Below are 25887 nucleotides of genomic sequence, written 5' to 3' on the forward strand. Positions count from 1 at the left end.
TTTGTCTTTAATTGTCTTTACGAGATCCAACAAAACAAGAAGTTGGACAACTTTCACTCTTGACTTGCAGACTGCCCAGTTTTCCTGTTTCTCTCAAACAGGGCTCGTGCACCCTGTCCACACCTGTGTTCTCCCAACAATGAAACCATACTTTTTTCATCAGTTTATGGATACAACTTTTAGTGAATGTGTGTTTCTCTGTGTGTATGTGTGTGGGGGAGAGGGAGAGAGAGAGAATGTGCAAGTGTTGTGGTACTGATATTTGACTTTTTATTGATTTCATTTTGTTCTCTCTGCTCTGAATTTTGACTTTGGAATATAACTTATGTGATTATGTTGTGTTTGCCTTCATGTGAAGCACACTGTGCTGCCCTGTGTATGAAATGTGCTATATAAATATAGTTTGACTTGACTTGACTATTCTATCAGCAATTGTGCCCACAACCTGCCAGGGATAATTTCATTGGTCAACAACACACCTGACTTTCTACTGATCCAAGAGCAGAGCAGGAATCTGAGAGCAGTCGTACAATGACTGAGCCTGAGTGCAGGGACAAGATCTGAGCACGAGCAGGGAGTATTACAGTGCGATGGTCGGGCTATGGGTGCAAGCATTACAAGATCTGATTGTGAAGTGTATCACTTCTAAAACTTGAAGACATCACTCTCGAATAAAGACAGGAAAGAAGATGATCAAATGAAACCATTTAGTTTTTCAGCACAGCTCCTTCGTTGAGGCTGGCCAGCCCAGTGACTCCTGTGTGTGTCAGTCCTCCCTCAGCTCGCCTCTGCTGACTCATCAGATCTTCTCTAACCAGAGGCCGGTCTATACCCCCGTCCTGTTCTCTGGGTTTGGAGAGCTGGAAAGTGTTGTTATAGCCTGAAATATGGAGCCATGTCCCACTGAAATTTTATCCATCTTTTTTTTTATTTTTTTGCAGTTGCTAAGCAGTCAGGAAGTGATGGAAAAATAACAGATGCCCTGTGATTAAATGATCTCCAAACCTGGAACACATGTGTTATACACTGTAACAGTGTAGTGAGCTTCCCGCTCTGAGTGTGATGTCAGAGGAACATGGCCGCTGTGTTAATGTGGTGAAATGGTTCAAGCATTAAGAAGGGTGATTTTGAAGGGTGGTTTTCGGCCTGCTGTGAGAGTGATCTCAACTTTAGTTTGAAGACTGCAAATGTTTCACAGAAAAGCTGCTTTAAAAACTGGAGCTGTACTATTCAAAGTCTGAGTATATGAAGGAGCTATAAATTAATAAATCAATTTGAAATACTATAGCAGCATCACTAAGGGATGGTTCAGGTGTAACTATAAGCTTTATCTGGGAGCAAAGTTTGAAGCCCAATCCTTAAAACAGAGAAACTTGAACAGGAACACCTGAGGAGAAACAAGAGAGACCTTTAAAAACTACAGCAGATTAGCCATCCAGCTCTCTCTCTTCTGCCCTCTACTGCCCAATGGTCTGAGGACAAACCACAACTATGAGCCATTAGTCCACATCACAGGCTTTAGAAGGGTTTATGCTCAGGAACAAAGTGCAGATGTATAGCTCCTGTCTGTGTTACAGATCCAGAGCGGCTTCAGTGTGAGCGGCTGCTGGAGGCCAGCACTGCTGTGGGTACTCTGGCCTGCAGAGGTTAAACCAGAGCACCTGAGGACTGTGCATGAGTTATTCATATCGCTGCAACAGAAGGCCAAGTCTTCCTAAATGACAAGAGCATCATTCATGATCTGTGCAGTGCCACCATGTTGGCCTCTGAGTAAACTCCTGGCACCAACACGGCCATCTTGTTTACAGAAGGCAAAGAGGTACTTCCAAGAAAATCTCTGTAGCTTCTTGTCTTTCCAGGATCATGCAGGCTTCAAAATATCCAGAGTGAGAGTTATAGCTCAAACATCAATTTTTTTAATCAATCTAACAATAACACACATACTTCTTACATACATACATACATGGGAGAAAGTCCACTCAGAGATCAGTCTGACTCATGCAACTGCACTTTAGCTTAGCCATCCATGCTATCCCTAATGACATCACCAGGCATCCATATGCTTTGGACACTGCTCCTCGTGACTTTTTAGTTAGGAGCTTTTTTTTAACACTTGTGTTGTCCTTGTGGAAGGCCATGGCCAACACTTAGTGCGTCTGATTAAACCCTCACTGCTCGCAACAACATGTTACAGAGTGCTAAGCTGAGTCTGACGAGGGACTCGAGTCAGGACATCTTCTATGACACGTCCGGTTTTTAGTTCCTCAACTTTATGAACTTAAAAAACACTAAATCATTTGATCACTACTTCACGTGATAAAGTAAACTGCAGTTGTATTTCATACCACATTACTACTCTGAGCCAAACACATTATTCTGTGAGGTGTCACGGTGCAGGCAGGAACAGGGTGAAGCATCCAGCAGAAAGCTTTGGCACATTTGGGAGCAGGAAGCAGCCTCCTTAGTTCCTCAGAGCAAACAGGAGCTTTGTTATCAACTTCATCCTCCCATCTGTCATCATCACTTCATCAGAGGAGGCGTCCCCCTCTCCCTCCCTCCCTCTCTCCCTCCCTCTCTCATTAATGGTGTCCTGTGCATGAATGCAGGACAGTGTTGGGCTTCCACGTGTCTGACTGATTAAAACAGAATGAAACAGAGTTATCATAAGAACTTTAATCAGTATCATATTATACAGTGTTTATGTACACAACTACACATTCAGTATACAGTCTGATAAATAAATACTTTCTGAATTACCACAATATACAGCTATTTACTGGCAACTGTAGGAATGCAACAAAACAGTGTGCTTGGAAAGATAAAATGATTTAAATATGTAAAACCATGAGCGGAGAAACAGCTGACACACAGAGTCTACCCACAGTCCTCAGTGGTGCCCTGTGACTGAACCCTGCATGGATGTGCACAGAAGATGTAAAGATGGCTTCACCACCATGGTCGCATGTCATTCAGCATCTCATTCATTTGGCTTCATTTTTTCTCCCTGTCTTGCAGAAGGGCTAAGGTTTGAATATACCAGATTTCCCCTTTAATAATAATAATTTCCAGACTTCTGTTTGACCAACAGAGGCAGCCAACACTCCGTGTGCAGCAAGTCTGACTGAAAGCAGTGGATGTTGTTTAAATAGAGACGATTAATGAAGCAATGTGAATAAATGACACATGTACCGGCTGCTGGGTCATGTGCACTACGTGCTGCATCCTCCCTGCTGATCTATCGCGCATGTGATGGTGCAGCGTGAAGCAGAAACGACTTCATTACTTCATAGAGATGTTTCACTCCAAGAACAGGTTTGGGGTCTTTATCTGCAAGGACCTGCCCAAAGCATGTGATTACAAAATGGTGAAGCGCTGCTTGTTGTGTAATGTTGCACAGGACACAGATGACGGTTTGTTGCTTGTCGGGACACAGTGGCAGCCGTCTGCAGATTCATAGGTAAACATAGAGGAAAAGAGATGAAAACCGTGTGAAAGAGTCAGAGTCCCTGCCATCTGCCATCCACAGCTGTTTCCCAGCATTACCAGCTTCACTCCAGTCCCTTTAAAAACAGTCATTACTTGTCCCTCAAGAATGTCCCCGTCCAGTGTCCCCTCCACAGGGCAGAGAGCAGCACAGCAGTCAAATGCAGGAAAACAGAAAATGACAAAGAAGAAACTCTGAAGTGCAGCAGTTGGGGTCAGACAGTCACCCCACATCTGGAGCATCTGAATCCCAGTCAGACCCGACGGCTGACGGAGACTAAATATGGCAAACAGCAGTAAAAAATCTAAAAAGAACCAGCTTTAAAACCTCTGAGAGGAAGTCATTTAAAAAGCAATGTACTTCTGGAAACTTTGATCTGTGACTCAGCTGAGGGCTGCTCATGTCTCTTGATATTTCTTGTTCACTTCTGTTTGTTACTGAAGTATGCAGTGAGGGTCATAACAGCTGTGCACAGCATAAGGCTTACACCTCCTCCCCCCTCCTCCTACGTTGACCTGATGTCAGCGCTGGGCCGTCCCCCTGCTATGAACACTGGCAGTCTGTCGCTGCGTTTTCCCCTCACTTGCCCTCCATACAGAGCTGCGATTCTGCAGTCGGCCGCTGCAGCACAACAGCTACCTTCTTTTCCTCATGCTGCTCTCCAAGCGGCCCAGCTCCTCGTAGGACTGGAAGAAGACTTCCAGCTCGTGGTTGCCCCAGCCCCTCCAGACACACAGGCACCACTCCATGTTTTCCTTATGAAAGCCACATACAACTGTGTCCTTTGCCACTAGTGCTGCCTCCTCCAGGATCCTAAGAGAAAGAGAGAGAGAGAAAAGGAAGAGAGGGAAGGAGGCAAAGAGAGAACGATCTGTGAGGATGCAGTGCGGGGGCGGAGCTAAAGTTGGTGGCATCTCAGTGCACTGTAATTAGCTCTTCCTAGAAGCTAGTGGGCAGTTCTAGGAAGCAGCAACAGGACACTGAATGTACTGCAACACAGAGGGTACTATTTGTCTACGTGCTGAATTCCTGCATTTCTCTGCCCTTATATATCTCCTTCAAAAAAACATCTTTAAGAATGCAATCTCCTTTTAAGCTAACTGTAATTTATGGGGGCAGTGACACAAAGCATTGTGGGAGGAAGGAGGGCTTTTGGTGACCCTGCACCCATGTATCATGCTGAGCAACCCTGAATTATCTTCTTCCATTGTTGTTTCATCTTTCTCAGGTGTATCATTATCCTGTTTGGTGATATACAGCCACATGACTCCAAGGACAGGTGAGGTTGTGCTCTGTGGAGCCACATGTGAGACACATTAAAGGGGAACTTTAAAACCCAGGCCTCATAGTTACCAAGTGACTCACAGAAAGTTTTGGATTGCTTCAGCCGGCAGCAGTGAAACAGGCTGTAATGGCTGCAATGTAATCTTTCAGACGAAATGTGCCCAATCAAAGTGCGTCCACTCAAAGTTCTTGTTGTTTCCAATGACAGGCTCCGATTGTTCTTCTAAGTGTCTGACAGCATCACAGAAAGGATCCCGACAGAGATAGACCTTTTAGTTTCAGAGGAAGATGATTTTTTTCACCACAATCATCGCTCTCTGCAAAGACAACAACTGTAATCTCACTTTGCTTGCTTCACACAGGATGTGTCCGGTTGTCTCGATCTCTTAGTTAGTTTGTGTTATTTTATGAGTTGGGCATTTAAAATGGTTAGCCTGCATCCAACAAAAGATTTTTTTCTTAAAATAACTAATCCAGGCAGTTTTAGACCAATAATTCTTTGTTCTGAAGGTAAAATTACTGTTCTGTCAGTGGAACCTGGCAGCTTTCAAAGAACCATCCTACTCTTTAACCACAAGGTAGCACAGTAGCTATGGCGCCCTACAGGCCTGACGACCCCTCCCTTGACCTGAGCAGTGACCTCCAAGTACATTGCCTATGTTACAGGTGCACCATGTAATAACTGCTTATTAAGGACCCTGTTTTGGGTTGCCATTTTATTGCCTGCTGCTAACAGGCCTGGCCCCTTTGCAGAGGTTCACACAGAAGCTCTTTCTACAAAGGACCAGCTGCTGGCTTCTTCAAAGAAATAATTACTGACTCAGTAAGGCACCATAAGCACATGATGAAGGATCCTGCTAAAGTTTATTGAGCCTGCAGAGCATTCAAATACAGTTCTTTTGCTTTTCCTCCCCCACTTCTGAATGGTTTCAAGCACAGCTGAAAGAAGGCTCCATGCAAGTGGAGAGAAATGTTAGAGAGAAATGATGGCGGGCTAATTTAAATCTACAAAACAGTTGAAGCCACATCAAAGTTAAATAAACAGACAGAAAATAGGGAGTAAACCAGAATCACTCGCAACAAACCTAATACACAGGAGGTTAAACCAATAACTAGACAGCCTGTACAATCTGTATTAGCCTGGATGGCCATGGAGGTTTCATCTGCATTATGCAAAGGGGAGGAGCATTTCTGCTTCAGTGAAGGACACTTACTGATGTGGAAGTACAAGAAAAACAGCCGAGTGTAAACAGTGAGTGCCGGTCAAAGTGAGAAATGTACAACAGTGTTAGAGCTACATATGTGTGCTAGACTTTTTCAGCATGGCTTTGGCTGCATTCTATCAAAACCAGCTCCTACACGTAGGGCTTTGAAACTAACAGAAATTTACTTTGTCTGTATCTGATTCAATGCTTTGTTCAGAACAGCCGCTTACTCGCTCCCTTCAAAGCATCCAGTGTGAGGGAGGTGCTCCTCTCGTTCCCTCCTTCACTTTGTTTGTGTTATTCACCTTTAAGGCTGCATTCAAGTGCACTGATAGAAGTGTTGGAAATCACTGATGTAAAGTGAACAATGAAAATCACCGAACTTCACATGATGGATAGAGTGATATAATCAGTGCTGCACTCATTCATGCAAACAAACAAACATGTGAGCTCACCCTAAAGAGGAGCATCCAGGTGGGCTGAGGACAGCAATGACCCGCCCCCTCAGCTGATCAGCATGTGACTGCATTTCGATGACCATCACATCTCCTCCACGCCTGCCACACACACACACACACACACACACACACACACACACACACACACACACACACACACACACACACACACACACACACACACACACACACACACACACACACACACACACACACACACACACACACAGTACATATACAGTGAGTGTGAGCATGAGCTGAGCATAGATATGCATATGAGTACAGTGTGTTACAGTGTAACAGAGGCTGCTTTACAGCTCAAACCTGACTTTAAAGTAAGTCACAAGAGACATAAAGGGAAGGGCCGGCATGTGTTTGGTTAGATACTTTCTTACTTTTTAGTTTACTCTTCCCTCTTTCCCCAAAGTTGTCTACCTGCAGCTCCCCAAATAGTGACCAGGGCTTTTATTTACCTAGACCTACCTCGACTGCAGGAGGCCTTAATTAGAAGCAGACCTTTGTTTGTTATTTACTCTTTTGAATCAGTTTTATTGGTCGTCTTTAGGTAAAAGGCCCTACTTTGATCGACTCCTATTTGTCGCGCTAAGCTAACTGCATAACACTATTAATACAAAATCAACACATACTCATGTAAAACATAAAGCTCTCTTCAGTTTCAGTGGATGAAATCCCTTCATTTTATTGTGAAAAACAGTAAGGTGTTGTTGTTGGAAAATTCAGTGAGTTGCACAGTTTTTGTAAGCTGCCATCTAGTGGCACTTGTACGTTACTTCAAATTACAGTTTGCCTTGGACATTTACAGAGTGACCTGCAATGACAGTAACACTTTACGTGAGTAATCCAGAGACACAAAGTGTTGAATGTAACATGGTATTACGTTATTTTATATTGCTGAATTTAGAGAGAAGGTGATGTACATTTTCCCAGGCCTGTTTTTGGGACCAGATTTCATTCGTTTGGGTCGCACTCGCCCCCCAGGCATTATTTAAAACAGCTTTTATCTGACTTATTAAACTGCATCATTAACGTATTTACTTGCTACAATGCCTCACTGACTCTCTGTGTTGTGTTCAGTGTCTGTGCAGTGTTGTGTACCTGGGGATCCACAGAGTGCCATTCACTGGCAGGACAGTGAATGCTTGCAGCTCTGGCAGTGAGGGGTTCAAGGTTTCTGTAGAGTCCAGATCACACTCAGGGTTGGTGGATGCCTGCTGGTTCTGGTCCCTGCCCGGCTCCTCCTCATCTGCAGGCTGTTGCACACTGCTGCTGCTGGTGACTGAGCCCAGGCCTGCTGTGCTGGACCCGTCTGACCCTTGCAGCTCCTGGGAGCAGCTGGATGAAATGGAGCAGTACTCTGTCAGTGAATCCTGATGCTGGATGATCTGAGTGCCCGCCTCCTCGCTGTAGATTAATGTCACTTCTCCATTTGTCCATTCCTGCCGCTCTTTTTGGTCTCTGGTCTCCAGGTCAGTGGCTGTCAACGAGGAAACCCCTGCAGGCCGCTGCACAGTGAAGATGTCCCGCAGAGGATAGCTGTCTCCACAGCTGAAATCATGACATGATATCAAGATTCATTTAAAAAATGGTGTATTTGGGACAATATAGGTAAAACAGTGGGGAGGGGGTAATATTAATGGAAAAGATTTGAGAGTTCCTGAGATTAGAGCTGTATATTGAAACATGACTGTATGCAAATGTAGATGACCTCAAACATACTCGTATCCCACCGTAGCATGTACTCGTCACAGACACGTTACAGCTCCACTCACCAGTACTTGGCACAGAGCTGGTAGGAGGCTGCGTGATAGAGCAGCAGTGTGTTGGTGAGGTCATCCAGGGTCCAGACTGCCTCCTCTCCCCACAGACTGAAGCTGGTTGTCATGGAAACGATGGAGGACATTGGCCCGTAGGTCTCCAGCCTTCGAACTGCCTGAAGACTCTGACAGTCGATGACCAGCACACCCGGACCGTTGGAGAACCACAACTGATGGGCACACGGCAGGGATAACATAGTGAGAACGGGGCTTTAAGGTTAATTCTGCCATTTTCAAACCTGAACTCTGTCGTTACATGTCGTTACATACTTTGGGGTCTAAATTTCTTATAGGTCAAAATTTGATTTGGAGTTGCAACAGGCTTAGGCTGCATAGACATAGATTTCCTTCATGCATCCATGCTTTCTTCTTATTCTGTAACCTTAATGTTAATCCATTATTTCACTCACCTGGGAGCCACTGCCGACCAGAGCCATGCTTCTGACTGGGCAGGGTCTCTGCCTGGGGTCTGAGTCCTTGAGACCAAACACTGTCTTGTTGAGTGTGTGTGAACACAGGTAGGTCTCCCCCTCCAGAGGAAGGTCCTCTACTAAGCTGTACACTGCCACCAGACCATCAGACATCCCTGCAAACACTCTGGCCAGGCTCTGGACAGGTGGAGAGTAGAGATCTTTTTACACTCTGAGACTCTTGCAATAAAAGTTTTTGTGCCTCAATGTCTTCATGATTCTGAGACCTGTTTAATCCTCTCCAATTCTCTGTTTCCTACTTAACACTTTCCCTCTATTATTACTGGTGTAAAAAATCAGTGTGCAGGATCAGTCTGCAGATATTCTTATATTGTCATGTGATAGGAAATACTTCTGCCCCACTGCAGTGGATTTAGGCATTGTTATGATATCTCTGAGGGATTTCCTGACAGTGTGGATGGGTCACTTAATTTTGTGCACAAACATAAATACTTTATGTTGTTGCTAAAACAGAATGAGGTGTGACCTTAGTTAAAGCTACGAGGCATAAGATATCCTCCCCCCCCGATAACACCTGGATCCCACCAGTTACCTTTCAGAGAGGTCAGGGGGCAGCAGCACTACAGACCATAAAACGACCTTTCCCACACAGGTATTGTTTGGTGCTTAACGCTCACAGTTGTATTACAGCCGGTGACATGTTTTGGGGCGTTTACGACAGCCGTGTAAGCTATTAGCACTTAATGGCTCTACTTAAACTCTGAACATCCCACCTGTTGATGTCCCAAAGCCTTCTCTTTTTCAAGACTGATTAAAAAAATCAAACAGAGACCGGAGACATTTTCCTGCTAAGTTCCTCTCAGTCTTATCCTTTAGAGTTTCATTATTAACAGTTGTTGTGATTCGGTACTATATGAAGATAAAGTGACTCAGCTTGAACTTCTTATGCTGTATAAAAGCTGGATACTCTTTATTCATCCATGCAGGGTCCCTGAAGGGGAAACATTAGCTCCCTGATTGATCTGATTGATTTTCTTTCTGCATAAAACATGAAATTTATGTTAGTAATACAGTACAGTGCAAAAGTTTTCGGCAGGTGTGAAAACATGCTGTAAACTCAGAATGCTTTACAAAATGGAAGTGTTAATAGTTTATTTTCATCAGTTAACAAAATGCAGTGAATGAACAGAAGAGAAGTCTAAACCTAATCAATATTTGGTGTGACCACCCTTTGCATTCTAAACACCATCAACTCTTCCAGGTACACTTGCACACAGCTTTTGAAGGGACTCGCTGGTAGGTTGTTCCAAACATCTTGGAGAACTAACCACAGATCTTCTGTGGATGTAGGCTTCCTCACACCCTTCTGTCTCTTCATGTAATCCCAGGCAGACTCCATGATGTTGAGATCAGGGCTCTGTGGGGGCCATACCATCACTTCCAGGACTTCTTGTTCTTCTTTACGCTGAAGATAGTTCTTAATGACACTGGCTGTATGTTTGGGGTCGTTGTCCTGCTGCAGAATACATTTAGGGCCAATCATACGCCTCCCTGATGGTATTGCATGATGGTTAAGTATCTGCCTGTATTTCTCAGCATTGAGGACACCATTGATCCTGACCAAATCTCCAACTCCATTTGCAGAAATGCAGCCTCAAACTTGAAGGAACCTCCAGCATGCTTCACTGTTGCCTGCAGACACTCATTATTGTACCGCTCTCCAGCCCTTCGGCAAACAAACTGCCTTCTGCTGCAGCCAAATATTTCACATTCTGACTCATCAGTCCAGAGCACCTGCTGCCATTTCTCTGCAGCCCAGTTCCTATGTTTCGTGCATCTTTGAATCGCTTGGCCTTGTTACCATGTCTGAGGCTTTTTGGCTGCAACTCTTGAAGACCACTTGTGGCCAGACTTCTCCGGACAGTAGATGGGTGTACCTGGGTCCCACTGGTTTCTGCCAGGATTGAGCTGATGGCACTGCTGGACATCTTCTGATTTCAAAGGGAAATAAGCTTGATGTGTTTTCATCTGCTGCACTAAGTTTCCTTGGCCGGCCACTGCGTCTACGACCCTCAACGACGCCCGTTTCTTTGTGCTTCTTCCAAAGAGCTTGAACAGCACATCTTGAAACCCCAGTGTGCTTTGAAATCTTTGTCTGGGAGAGACCTTGTTGATGCAGGCTAACTACCTTGTGTCTTGTTGCTGTGCTCAGTCTTGCCATGGTGTATGACCTGTGACATGAAACTGTCTTCCACAACCTCACCTTGGTAGCAGAGTTTGGCTGTTCCTCAGCCACGTTTAAGCCTCCTACACGCTGTTTCTGTTTCAGTTAATGACTGTGTTTCAACCTACATGTGAAATTGATGATCATTAGCACCTGTTTGGTATAATTGGTTGATCATACACCTGACTATAATCCTACACTGCTCGTGCTCCGCTTTGCTTACATTCTTTTGCTGAAATCTTAATTTTTTTTTTTCTCACTCTAACTTATGGACAGTGGATCCTGGACAATTATAAATCACTGGGACTGTAATTTTTATAGATTTTTAATAGGTCTATTGCCATATTTTAACAATGTTTTGACCTACGCAGGGCTACATGACTGTGGCCTAACAACAGCACAAGCCTGTACTGCGGCACTTGGAAACGTAGCAAACAGCTAAAGCTAACTAGCATCAAGATGCCTCCCTTCTCCACGGACGACTATCACAAACTCCTACAAAAGATTGCAGTGCTGGAGACCAAAATTCACCGCCTAGAAGTGAATGTGGAGGTGAACGGTCTGTGTGGGAATGACACCACTGTGCCATTGACTAAAAACAGTGGATAAGAGCAAGCTAACACACGGCTAAGGGACACACACAAAACTACTAAGAAACAGGGGGGCTCTGTACTGTGGAATAAATCTTCGAGTGGTAGTCCTCCTTGGAACTATCTTGGGGCAAAGCCCAAGAGTAATTCACATCCTTGGGAAATGGGAGGACGAACAACAGGCAGAGCACAGCGCGCTGAGATATGTGATGAGACCGGCTGGCCTTCACTGGCAGAGTGCCTCCTCAACCCCGGTAGTTGGTAAGACACAGCGGTGGACAGCTGTGAAAGGGAGGGTTAGCAACAAACCTCCCCAACAACCGAGTGTGGCAGTGCACAACAAATTTGCTCCACTGTTGCTGGACCCTGGATGTTCATCTGATGACCTAGATAACCCTCCATCCTCAGGCAGCAGGGTAAGGACTGAAAGCATGTCAAAAAGTAAAAGGCTGCAGGGAAAGCTAAAGCCTGGGCCTCAGACTCTGACTGTGGGCGACACTGCTGTGAGAGATGTACAAAGAATGTGCAGTAAAAACGCCAAAGTGCTCTGTTTTCCCAAGGATATGGTCTCTGACATGGCAGAAAGAATCCCGAATATTGTTGCTGCACATCCCACTGTGAAAAATATCATGCTGCACATAGGGTCAAATGATATTGCAAAGCAACAATCTGAAGTGCTGAAACAGGACTTCACGGGTCTGTTGAACACAGTCAGCTCTCTGGATGCAGATGTGTTTATCAGTGGCCCCATACCACCGGTCAGAAAAGCAGATGAGAGATTCAGCAGGTTGCGGGCACTGAATCAGTGGCTTTCATCTGCTTGTACTGTTCATTCAGTGCACTTTATTGACAATTTTAACATTTTCTGGGAACGCAGACATCTTTTTAAACCAGATGGAATTGGCCTTAACAAGTCAAATCAAATCAAATCAAATTTTATTTGTATAGCGCCAAATCATAACCAGGGTTATCTCGAGACACTTTACAGAAAGAGCAGGTCTAGACCGACTCTTTGTTAAGTTATTTAAAGAGAGGCCCAACGTCAATCCACCATGAGTAGCACTTAGCAATTCGGCACATTGGCAAGGAAAAACTTCCTTTTAACAGGCAGAAACCTCGAGCAGAACCAGACTCATGTTGAACAGCCATCTGCCTCGACTGGATGGGCCGAAAATGGGATAGAAGGCGATGCAGGATAGAGACAGGCAAAGAGAGCAACAACAACATATGTTCTTGTTACAACAACAACATATGTCCTTGTTACATGAACAACAACAGACACATACTTATGGTTGCAAGTCAGGAGTAAAACTGTTCACCTCTAACCTAGTTTACTCCTTGCGTCACCCATCAGTCCTCAATGCCAAGGACAAGGACAAGAGACAAGAGGAATCGGCACGGAAGGAAGACGTCACATCTCACAGCGGAAACCTCGAGGAAGATCACCATCTGCCCCCGCCCGAGGAGATTTCTGAACTGGAGAGACATCAGAGCCGAGAGGAGGGGACTCCACCCCCCTCCATCCCTTTCACCTCACCCCCTCAAACCCCAGCCAGGTCATCCTCTTCCTTAATCACCCTTTCTCCCTCCTCCCCTCTTCACGGACCAGATGAAGGAGCTGGTCAATGCTGGAACTAGATGCACCCCCCGGCCCTCTCCCATTTTCTCTCCCATAAACCCTGCATGGCGCCCACCTCCACCAGTTCCGACACAGCCATTACTGCCACGACGCCCTCCCCCTCCTGCTCCACGGCGGCATCATGCTCTGTCTGCCGAGCCTGATAAGGTTGATATGGTTGCTTGTGTTCAAAATGTACCAAGCTCAAACCGATATGTGGAGGGTCCAGGCTGTACGGATAATGGCAGTCATGACTCTTTCCAGGATAAGCCCGGGCCCTGTATGCCAGTAGGTTCCACAATTTCTGTCCTGATAGGTAATAGAAAAAGAAAGGCGATGCTACCGCGAAAAAGGAAGCACTTATGTGATTCTGCAAATTTAGCAAATGTATCATCCATTCCTTGTGAGCCACAATCTGTCCCAATCATGTGGGCACATAAGGCTCCTCAGACACTAAAGCTGGCTTTATTAAACATCAGATCTTTGGCAGGGAAAACATTTTTAATCAATGATTTTATTACTGAGCACAAACTTGATTTTATGTTTTTAACTGAAACTTGGTTAGACCAAAATAACAGTGCAGCTGTTCTCATTGAGTCAACCCCTCCCAACTTTAGTTTTATTAGCGAGGCTAGAGTGCATAAGAGAGGAGGTGGAGTTGTAATTTTGTTTAAGGAGTCCCTCCAATGCAAGCAGTTATTCTTTGGAAATATTGCTTCTTTTGAATATGTGGCTCTGCAGCTGAAGTCCTCCCCTCGGGCCATGCTCCTGAATATTTACAGGCCACCTAAATACTGTGCAAACTTTTCTGATGATTTTAATGAACTGCTGTCTTTGATCTGCATTGACTTTGACTGTGTTGTAATTGTTGGTGATTTTAACATCCATGTTGACAACTCTCAGGACAGAGGGACTAAAGAACTGTGTTGCACTCTTGACAACTATGGGCTGACTCAGCATGTGACAGAGCCCACACACAATAAGGGGCACACTCTGGACTTAATTATCTCCAAGGGTCTAAACATTTCCAAGATTGTGGTGACAGATGTTGCCCTCTCTGATCACTCCTGTGTTGTCTTTGAGAGTGTTATCTTAGTGCAGACAATTACTGAAACAAAAGCAATTACAAAACGTTGTATCACTGAAAACACCAGCAACATTTTTAACCAGGTTTTCTCTTCCACACCTTCCCTGTCCTGGGTCTCAGTCAATGACTTGGTAGATAATTTCAATTCTAAAATTGCAAATGTAATGGATACCATCGCTCCCACCAAGACGAAGGTTGTCTCTGGTAGGAAAAGATCTCCTTGGAGAAATGCCACACTGGTAAGAGCTGAAAAAAGAGAGTGTCGGAAAGCTGAACGCAGGTGGCAAAAAACAAATCTTCAGATTCATTATGACATCTATAAAGAGAAACTTCGCATTTATAATTCACAACTAAGGAATGCAAGGCAATCGTTCTTCTCTGACATCATCAACAAGAACAGTAATAACACACGTGCCTTGTTTGCTACTGTTGACAGGCTAACAAACCCTCCTGTGTCAGTAGCACCTGAACTTCACTCAGCCAGGGCCTGCAATGAATTTGCCTCCTTCTTTACAGAAAAAATACTGAAAATCAGACAAGCAGTCAGTAACTCAGTATCAGGTTCAGGTTATGTGCTGTGTTCATCTAATACCAATTTAAACACCATGACACAATTTTACCTGATCAACAACAAAGACCTGGAGGACATTATACAACACCTAAAATCCTCCCACTGCTGCCTTGATATTATGCCTACAGATTTTTTCCAAAAGGTCTCAAAAGTCATGGCATCAGATCTGATACAGATTGTAAACTTGTCTCTTCTCAGGTGTCTTCCCACAGGCCCTGAAAACAGCAGTCATCAAGCCACTGTTAAAAAAGAACAACCTAGACAAGTCACAGATGAAGAACTATAGGCCTATATCAAATCTACCATTTGTAAGTAAGATAATCGAAAAGGCTGTCTTTCAACAGTTGAGCCACTTTTTGACAGTGAACAAATGCTTTGATGTCTTTCAGTCAGGCTTTCGACCACACCACAGCACTGAGACGGCTCTTGTCAAAGTGATTAATGACATCCGCTTAAACACAGACAGTGGTAGAGTTTCAGTCTTAGTACTACTCGATCTTAGTGCTGCATTCGACACAGTTGACCATAAGATATTACTCGACCATCTGGAAAACTGGGTTGGACTTTCTGGCACAGTGCTGAACTGGTTTGGTTCTTATTTAAAGGACAGGGACTACTTTGTGTCTATAGGTAACTTTACATCTGAGCAGACAAAGATTACATGTGGAGTTCCCCAAGGCTCCATTCTTGGGCCTCTTCTGTTTAACATCTACATGCTTCCACTGGCTCATATAATGGAAAACAACAAAGTTAGTTACCATAACTACGCAGACGACACACAGATCTACATCACAATGTCACCAGGGGACCATGGCCCCATACAAGCACTAGTTAAATGTATTGAACAAATCAATGAGTGGATGTGCCATCATTTTCTTCAGGTGAACAAAGACAAAACTGAGGTAGTTATTTTTGGAGCTAAGGAGGAGCGATTAAAAGTCAGCGCACAGCTTCAGTCATTAGTGTTGAAAACCACTGACCAAGCCAGAAATCTGGGTGTAGTCATGGACTCGGACCTGAACTTTCAAAGCCACATTAAAACAATTACAAAGTCGGCCTACTATCACCTCAAGAATATATCAAGGATTAAAGGACTTATGTCTCAGCAGGATCTAGAAAAACTGGTCCATGCATTTATCTTCAGTCGACTCGATTATTGGAACAGTGTCTTTACAGGTCTCCCTTAAAAAATCAATCAGACAACTGCAGCTGATTGATAACGCTGCTGCTCGAGTCCTCACTAAGACCAAGAAAGTAGATCACATCACTACAGCTCTGAGGTCTTTACACTGGCTCCCTCTCTGTCAGAGAAGAGACTTCAAAGTACTACTGCTGGTTTACAAAGCGCTGAACGGTCAAGGGCCAAAATATATTTGTGATCTCCTGACACAGTACGAACCATCCAGACCCCTCAGGTCGTCAGGGACAGGTCTGCTTTCTGTCCCCAGAGTCAAAACCAAACATGGAGAAGCAGCATTCAGTTTTTATGCTCCGTATATCTGGAACAAACTCCCAGAATCATGCAGGTCTCCTGAAACACTTTCTTCTTTTAAATCAAGCCTGAAGACTCACCTGTTCACAGCTGCCTTTTATTAAACTATTTTAATACTTTTATTTTAATAACTATTCTAAATTATTTATATCTGCACTGTAGCCTTTACCCTTATTTTTTATTTTATTTTTATATTTTAGCTTCTATTTTAGCTGTTTTTCTTCACTTTGCTTTTTAATGTCCTGTTTTCTTTGCCTTTGTTGTTCTGTGTAAAGCACTTTGAATGGTCTTGTTGCTGAAATGTGCTATATAAATAAACTTGCCTTGCCTTGCCTTACACAATCCCTGACACTGACGATTTACATTTTTCTTTTGTTTGCTCAATTATCATTTTGTAAATTTATAAAATTAAATAATAAATAAATAATTATTATTTATACTTTTGAAAGCATTCTTAGTTTACAGCATTTTTCACACCTGCCGAAAACTTTTGCACCGTACTGTCTGTTACAGGCAAACAGAAAATGTATTTAATCTACTAAAGAAAGCTTGTGCTGCTGCAACCGCCAAAACCTCCATCTTCAATTTATTTTTCTTTTATTCATGTGACTAGGCCCTTTTTACACTACAATGTGTACTGAATGTTAAATAAATCATAGCTAACACAGTTAAGAAACATTTCTGCGTTCAACCAAATAAAAAAGGAGAGCCAGCTCAATCAGCATCAGGAAGCTTCCTGAAACAAGGGAAATGTGTTGAATATGAGGCTCATGTAGGGTCCAGTGATCCAGCTTTAAGATCTACTCCTGCTGGCCAGTATTATCCTGACCCACATTTCTCATCCATCCAGGGATTTAAATATCTTAAAATAAAGAGTGCAAGGTGTGTGAGTGTGTGAGTGTGTGTGTGAGTGTGTGTGTGTGTGTGTGTGTGTGTGTGTGTGTGTGTGTGTGTGTGTGTGTGTGTGTGTGTGGAGAGAGATGTGAGCTGACCTGCTCTCTTGCTGGAACAGGGAACAGGCAGGTGATGATGGCTGGACAGGAGAGCTGTTTCTGGGGTTGACTGAGTGGACACATGTCCTTCAGACTGTAGATGAACACGTCCTGCTCCTACAATGTCAAGAATGTCCACAAGTTTCATATTTCGACATTGTTCCTCTTTAAAAATATCCTCAATCTTAAGTCTGTGTGTAAAGAGTCGAGCTCAGGAAAGACCGGAAACAGAGGAAAGCAGCTAAACATGTCACAGTCAAAACATGCTTACCAACACATTACCAGTCTGGGCTCTGTAAACATTTTCTGGGCTCTGTAAACATTTTCATTTGGGGACTAACTCAGTTTTGGAGTCCGCCCCAAGTGGCCATTTGAGGAACTGCAGGTGTTGGCACTTCTGCATTGGCTTCATTAGTCAGCCCCAATATTTTTGCTTTATCTCCTCCCTAAACATGGTCCTGATGTGTTTTCAGGTGGTGTTGGGTGGGTGGTGTGTACCTCAGTAGCTATCCACAGAGTGTTCCCCATCTTCATCTGACAGCTGATCCTGCTGCCTGGACAGGACATCCTCTTCACCTCCACCTGGCCCTTCTCAACATTCACCACACTGTAGTTTCTGCACACACACACACACACACACACACACACACACACACACACACACACACACACACACACACACACACACACACACACACACACACACACACACACACACACACACACACACACACACACACACACTTTATTCCAGCTGAGAAATCCCAGGAGGCCGTACAGTCACATGTACAGAGGCCCTGAGAGGTGATGCATTTAGAGGGTCTCATCTTTATCATTTTCTCTCCTGTTGTTTGACTGAAGCTTTGAGTGTAATTTTCTAAGTTCCATTTGTCATCTGTGTAACGGGTAAAGAAAAGTTTTGACGGTTAATACAAAAGTGATTTAGGCTCCAAAGTTTGTTGTTGTAATTTCCATGTTGCCCACAGGAGGCTGTCGTGAACCTCTACCCCTCTTTGTAAATACGACAGAAATCATGTTCTCTTCCAGGTGAGTTTTAGTTTCTATATGCACTCCAAATACAAGGGAGCCGCATACTGAACATGTGTGTGTTAGCAAGAGATCTAACATTACCCTCATGTCTTTTGTTGGTGCACAGAAAGTAAAACTCACCTTTAAGAAACACGACTTATTGTCACTGAGTGTTTTCATACACATGAAAGACACGCACTGTAAATTGAATGGAAACAGTTCTGGTCTGGGTTTCATAGTGTACATGTATTTGATCATGTTATCATGAAATATTGCTAATGACCTGGTAAGAGTGCATGCTTAACACATGTATAACACAGGCTTTGGTCTAAAACACAGATTTGAAGATATTACATTAATCCACACAGTTCAACAGAGGACAGTATGGACAGTGGACATCTGTGGAAAACATTTTGGATGTGTTCACTGTGGTTCACTTTAAATCATTTATATTTATATTTATACTGTATTTATTAGTACTTCAAGTACTTTCCCTGATTACCAACACTTAACATCCAGGCCAAGTCGAGGTGGAAAAAAGAGGTGGAAAGTTCTGCCATACTTCTTAAAGCTTCAGCATCATCACTGAGTTCACTGACAGTTAACAAACAGGTAAATGGAGCATGCGCACCAACATCTGGTAATAATAAGGGTAGGAGGCCTAAACTAAGAGAAGAATGGACATCGTTTCAGGTGAGGTGAGGGAGGTAACAGGGTCTTTAGACAGTGAAGAAGTGAACGACAGGAAGAAGTCTACAGCCATCGTTGACACCACCTGTCTGACAGGATCAAAGCTGCTTTTATTGTACAGAGATTACTGAGGAATCCTGCGGCCACACAGAACAAACAGAGCCATTACATCCCACACAGGGAATCCCCTCAGACAGGTGTGTGTGTACGATCAGAGTGCTTTCAGATTTATACTACTCATATTCAAAGGCCGTATATGCACAAATCTGATTTGATCTAATTACGAGTGAATTGTCCTCCTTCGAGCAAATGCTCTTGGTCAAAGGGCATCCACTAAAAGTTGTTGTTTTTCCACTGACAGGCTCAGATTGTTCTTCTAAGTGTCTGACAACATTAAAGAGAGTATCCTAACAGAGATAGACCTTTTAGTTACAGAGGAAGATTATTTTAGGTCTTTGTCTGGATGTTTCAGAAAAGAAAACTTAAAAGATGTTTTCATGTATAAAAGCCAAACAAAAAGAAGTTTTGAGTAAAGAGTTGAAACAAACCGCTCGTCTTTGTCTCCGCTCCAGAACACGGCGCTGTACCCCTGCAGCTGAGACAGGAAGAGCTGCGCCTGGGTGTCACAGGACAACATAAACCTGAGGCACGGGAAGCTGGGCTCCTGCATCTGCCTCAGACACTGTATGGCCACCGGCCTCTGCATGTGACACATAGACAGACACACGCACGCACACGCACACGCACACGCACGCACGCACACACACACACACACACACACACACACACACACACACACACACACACACACACACACACACACACACACACACACACACACACACACACACACACACACACACACACACACACACAGATCATTGGAATTAAGCAGCCAAAAGCACCAGCTCACTGGAGCAAAGCCAAAGTGAAACCATAAATGAATTGTGTAAAGATGCAGGGAGGCCCACCTTCTCGGGCTTGGTGTCCCAGCACTCTGTCAGCAGGCTCTGTAGGCAGCAGAACTGAACCTCCTCTGGGCTGCCGAGCACTGGCCGGATGCCTTTGGAGAGTTTTTTAGCGATCTGAAGCTGGTGGTGTCCCAGTGCCGGCCGCTGCCCAGAGAGCAGCTCATACAGCACCATACCATAGGAGAACATGTCCACCTGCAGGCAGCAATGAGGAGAAGAGCAACATGTAGCTTCAGAGTTACACCTGAGGAGGTTATTAAGAGTCACATCTGTGTATACAGTGTGGGAAATAAGAATTCAATATGGCAGCTGATAACAGCACTCGCACTGCAACAGCCCAAAACATCTTAATTAGAGAAACACGCTGCAACTTCAGACAAATTACAATCATGAGCCCACATTTTCTAACCCTTTCACCAAAATAATCATAATGATAAGTTTAATAAATAATGATGAGTTATTATGTGCCAGCGCTTGCTCCCCGCTGAAGGTTTTATAAAATCAAATACGTAAGAGGGCCAGGATATCACTGATACTACTGACTACTGTCATGTTGATAGCTGGTTTTCTGTGAATGGCCTAATGACGTGTCACATCAAATGTTGCTGCACCAACGAGATGTCGGATGTTATGACTTTTCCTTTCATAACGGATGATTCACTGCTTTCTAGCTAGGAGATAGGAAAGGAAACACTGAAGCTCCTTTCCTTGGCTTTCAGCAAACTCAACCAGTTCAAGCTCACCAATCATGGCTGCCACTTTAAGACCTTTTGATCCTTACACTAAGCCTAGCAAATAAGGACTATTTGACTTCATCCCATAAATCTATTGCCCATCCTGAGAGGTTTCCCATCACATCCATCGGTCAGGCAATCATATGAATGATGTTTCACACAATGCTCATTGCCTTGATTCCCCGATCTGTGATCAAAGAGCCAAGTCAGCTGGATGAGAGTAGACGGGATTATTTGGTCCTGCTAAAGAGCTCATTCATCTTTATTATCAGGACTGTGGCTTTTTAACCTCACTTAATGAATGAAGGTGCTCTGCGGAGTCAAGAGATATGATTGGACTCTAACAGTGTGCTGTGTGTTTTTGATTCTCTCTCGGTAATCTCATCCTTGAAGCCCATATCAGAGGACCCAAACAGCCAAGTGGATTCCTGTCTGAATGGTCACAGAGAGAGATTAGAGGACTCCTGGGAGACGTCCCAGAATAACTGTAGAGACAAACAGTAGTGCAATGCCAAAAGCACTCAACCACCTCTGTGGTCGTGACTACAGATATACTTGAGATCTGTGATATGCTATGGCATCACACGACTCTGGACAGCTGTGGCATATCAATAGGCCTTTACAATCCACTAGAACTTTCTCGCTCTACATTTTCATCTTTGCTAGAGAGTCAGACTCTATCCTCTCGTCCTCGTTAATCTGAACATGTGAAATTTAGGTGCTGTTTAAAACCTTTTTAAAGACTCTTTTCTATTAACATTATTGGTGTTAAAGAGGAAAATCTGGGCTTTATTTTTAAAGACAAACAGGTTTTGGAGTTCTTCCTGTAGATTTCTTCAGCCGACAGCAGTGAAACAGGCTGTAATGGCTGCAACATAATCCACAGATCAAATGCTCCAGATTTAAGAACTTCAGCAAAAAGGGTTTATCTTTGTCACATATTCGATACAGTTGGGCCCTACAATCTGTGCATCCTAATGGTTGGGGCAGATTTTGTCCCTCCTCTGCCAGCCGGGCCTTTTCACCATGGTTTAAACCAGACGTATTGTAATGTAATGACACCATCAACAAAGGTTACAATGTGAAGAGGGGGAAGGCAGAAGTCTTAGCTTTCGGATGCAAAAAGATTGAAGGCTCTAGGTACAACAGTTTGTATTTTAGATTGAAATGCCTTCCTCGGCCATCAGGCTTCACAGGGTCAATAGATTAAACCCCCCATCGGCATGTCAGCCTAGAGTCGTTAAACAGACGGGCCCAGACTGACAAAATTAGCTGTCAACACTCTTCATTCATTCATGCTCCAACAACAGTCCCTGATTGGGATTCCTGATCCTAACTCAGAAGATATTATCCAAGACTGTTAACAAATGTGTTCCATTTCCTGCCAAGATACGCACAGCTGGCAAACACGTTCACAGCCATGAAGCTGCACTTTCCCATTCAGTCCATCCAGCCTCGTCTGCATCTCATTAAACAGTAAAACCACATGAAAAGGTGAAACTAATGAGGTCAGCAGACTCTGTTGTGGAGGCTTCTTTTAAAGCTTCCTGTACAGAGGCAGGGGCCAGTGAGCCGCAGCGAAGCCATTCCCCAGCAAGCGGAGCTGCAGACAGGCTGGGACGGCAGAGCGACATGCTGCTATGTGTCTGTCTGCAGGTCACAAACACTTAAACATACTCACACGCCGCGGCCGGAGCATGATCACTGGAGATGCACAATAATGTGAGTGGTTTCTTCATTAAGCTACCAGAACAATACACCATCCAGCTACACACTGTAGGACATATCTCCAGCCAAAGACAAGTGACTTCATGTTACTGTACAAAAGATCCTCTAATGATTCATTTATTATTAAAGCATTCTAAGATTGTATTAAATATATCTAATGTTATGTGAATATGTGCATGACAGCTAAGTCAACACAAAACATTGGCTGCTAACAGACAATCCTTCAAGCTGGGGTTTCAAATGAAGGCGACCAAAGAGGCAACCTGTGTGACACGTGAGCGTCCGGTCGCTTTGATGTTTCTTAACAGGAGAAGCGTTCAGATGACACATCTAACAGTAAAATATTTAAGGGAACTCTCCCCTGCTAGTCTGAGCCTCTATCCACAATCGGTTGGTCGTGCTTAAATGGAAATGACTGGAACTTGTTTCTTAAAGTGCCAAAGTCTGTCGAGTCCACAAAGCAACGCATGTCCTGTTCAGATATTGAACTTTGATTAGTTCTAACACTGCCGCTTGTGTTTGAGACTGTTGGCTTCTGTGTTCAGTGAAACAAAGGTTTATGTTAAATCATTTAAACCTCCACAGTAAAGAAGTGAAAAGGATTCTTGTAGTGAAGGTCCTTCTGACCGTGACATTGAAAAATGTCCGGGGCTGCAGTAAGTTTGGTGAGGATGCAGAAGTAGTCACTACACAGCCGTGGTAAAACACAGCTCCTCTGCCATTAAAGCAAACATACGCTTCTAATCAGGCAGTGAGGCCACATGCTGCAGAGAGGAAGCAGCCAATCAAAACACTCCAACACTAACTGTAAGTACTCTGGAGTGTCAGGTAAAATAAACACTGAGGCAGGGGCTCCAACAGGACAGCACAGATAAACACGTGTGTGGACAAGGCTGGCTGGACTCTTCTTAACCATCGAGTCCTTTCTGACTGTTTAAAGGTCCTGTGTAGAAGTCCAACTGAGCCATGCCATCGCCCTATCCCAGCTGGATTTAGTCTTTGCCTTTTTTTCCCCCTTTGCTGTAATGTATTTTAATTGTAATTTTCATGTTGCCTGTAATGTACAGGCTTTTTTCTAATCTGTCATAGAGGTGTTAATTCAATGATATTTCAGTGTCAAGCTCATAAATGGTGGTGGGGCCGAACTGAGCTGCATTATTTTCAGAGGTGTTCCTAATACTCTGGCCCCGTCATGTATGTAAATAGGGGGGATTCAAAATTAGACACCACCTCTAACTACGGCCTCAGTTATAAACATAAGTGAATTGACACACTTCAGACGCTCGACAAAACAAAAGTCAACGAAAATCTAAACTTAAAAGCAGAATCCATGGCAGTGCTGTTGGATTGAACTGCATTAGATATTGCAGGTGTACCGAATGAAGTGGCTGGTGAGAGTGTGTGTGTGTATATACACATATATATACACATAATATATATATATATATACACATAATATCTATATATATATATATATCTATTATGGCATGCCGTTCAGGAAGTTAATCTTTGAATATATTGAATGAAATTCAAAACCTAGTTGTATCCTTTTCATCAAAGTGATAGCCTTCTGAATTTGCTGGTTTTACAAAATGGCATCAGTTGAAATATTCTAATACTTTCTTGAACTGGAAAACTTTTTTGCTACAGGTTGTACTCCAAATGTCACTAACAGTTTGGAGACTATATCACGTCACCTTGAGGATCATATTTCCATTATTGCGACATTCATAGTGCTTATGAGTAATAATGTTCAACAAAACATTGCCGAAAGAACATTATGCGTCATAACTTCTTCGTCAGGAGAACGGTATTGGGCACGGGTACTATCGGGAGGATTTTGGCCCGTACAAGCACTTGCCAATGAGTTAATAATGTCCTCATTGCTCAGTATTGCTGCAACAAGGTTCCGAGCTGACTGGCTCATTCTCACTTCTTGCAGCAGCAAAATACAAGATGGCAGCAGTGCCTTGATGACGTCAGTCAAGTTTCATTCAATATATTCAACGTTCATTCAATATATTCAAAGATTAATTTCCTGAACGGCATGCCATAATATATGTGTATATATATATATATATATATATAATATATATATATATATATATTATATATATATATATATATATATATATAATATATATATATATATATATTATATATATATATATATATATATATATATATATATATATATATACGCACATACACATATATACACAAATCTAATGCAGTTCAATACACAGCACTGCTGATAATTCCGATATTAGGTTTTACTCCCTAATATCGGAGTTGGCCCCGGCCCCAACACTCCAGTATTGGTCGGGCTCTAAACAGAACACACAACGTTGTCAGATGGAGAGGGGTCTGATCTCCTGTTCTCAAAGAGGTGCCCAGCTGCTGCAAAATGCTTATTAAAAGCTAAACTGACTTTTTTATAGTCAGACAGTAAACAGTCGTTGACAGTGATCTGAGAGGGAACAAATATTATAAGATTAGAATAAGAGCTGGAAACCAAGTCTAGAATACTCTGATTTGGCTTTCCCCCCCATAGATGAGATAATTGTTGCATTTCAGACAGAAAGAATTTGGGACTGCACTCTCTTTAAATATGTGCTCCTGAGCATAGACGGATTACCGCATGAGCAAAGTGGGCACATGCCCAGGGCCCTGAGTCAATAGGGGGCCCTTAGCCATAAGAATGAATATTTGTTTTGAGAATAAATGTTTTTTTGACAATGTTGTTTGAATAAAATTGTTTGAATGTTTTTTAAAATTAGTGATTCAATTCCACAGACGTAATGACGTAGGTACATTGACTTTCTATTTTTGCAGAAAAAATACCATTTTGAAAATGGACAAACGTGTGCTCAGCGGGTCGGCAAAACGCAAACTAAAGAGAGAAAGACATGCTAAAGATGCCGCTTTGGTACATCAAATCCCCTCGCTTTCTACATTTTCAGCAAAAAACAAGGGGAAGGTGATTGTGATACTTTTAGCTACAGCGCTGCCTCCCAGGGACCTGGATGCTAATGCAGCGCTGGTTGTGGGTTGCCCCATGCACCCAAATTCTTGTGCTTGGTAAGGGTACAAGCAGTGCGTGTGTATTAGTGTTTGTATAGGGCCCGTGGCGGGTCTGTGCCCAGGGCCTGTAGTCATGATAATCCGTCCATGCTCCTGAGACAGGCCGATGGGCAGTGATCATTAATTCAAAGGTCAAAAACACCTGCAGAAACTATTTTATAACTGCTCTAAAGGTTTAGGATTGTGTCTAGGAGGCTCAGTGATCATCTGTGAGAAATAAAACTGCCAAGCCAACATACTGTGTATATATATATATACACACTTGAAACTATTTGGCAATGAAACAGTATGTAGCATGTTTTATATTTACAACCACCTCTCCTACTTCTGTCTATTCTGAACAAAGTGTACTGATTTATTGCCACATTAAGGGAAATCAG

The 25887-nt window shown here is 43.4% G+C and overlaps 1 protein-coding gene across 1 annotated transcript in view; it reads right to left on the reverse strand.

Annotated features, from left to right (window-relative positions):
* Positions 1 to 2621: 2621 nt before the first annotated feature.
* lrrk1 (leucine-rich repeat kinase 1) overlaps positions 2622 to 25887 on the reverse strand; it is an 80306-nt gene continuing 57040 nt past the window's right edge. Inside the window, exons 30-38 of the mRNA XM_069682187.1 lie at positions 19962 to 20156; positions 19539 to 19690; positions 17770 to 17887; positions 17272 to 17388; positions 8677 to 8874; positions 8222 to 8436; positions 7548 to 7997; positions 6429 to 6530; positions 2622 to 4297 (exon numbers count right to left, since the gene is read on the reverse strand). Coding sequence (XP_069538288.1) covers positions 4120 to 4297; positions 6429 to 6530; positions 7548 to 7997; positions 8222 to 8436; positions 8677 to 8874; positions 17272 to 17388; positions 17770 to 17887; positions 19539 to 19690; positions 19962 to 20156 — 1725 coding nt within the window. The 3' untranslated portion in view covers positions 2622 to 4119. The remainder of the gene's footprint in view (positions 4298 to 6428; positions 6531 to 7547; positions 7998 to 8221; positions 8437 to 8676; positions 8875 to 17271; positions 17389 to 17769; positions 17888 to 19538; positions 19691 to 19961; positions 20157 to 25887) is intronic.

Source organism: Semicossyphus pulcher, unplaced genomic scaffold (genome assembly GCF_022749685.1).
Source record: "Semicossyphus pulcher isolate SPU_LCO1_2020_fin unplaced genomic scaffold, fSemPul1.0.p SCAF_1, whole genome shotgun sequence".
Taxonomy (NCBI): Eukaryota; Metazoa; Chordata; class Actinopteri; order Labriformes; family Labridae; genus Semicossyphus; species Semicossyphus pulcher.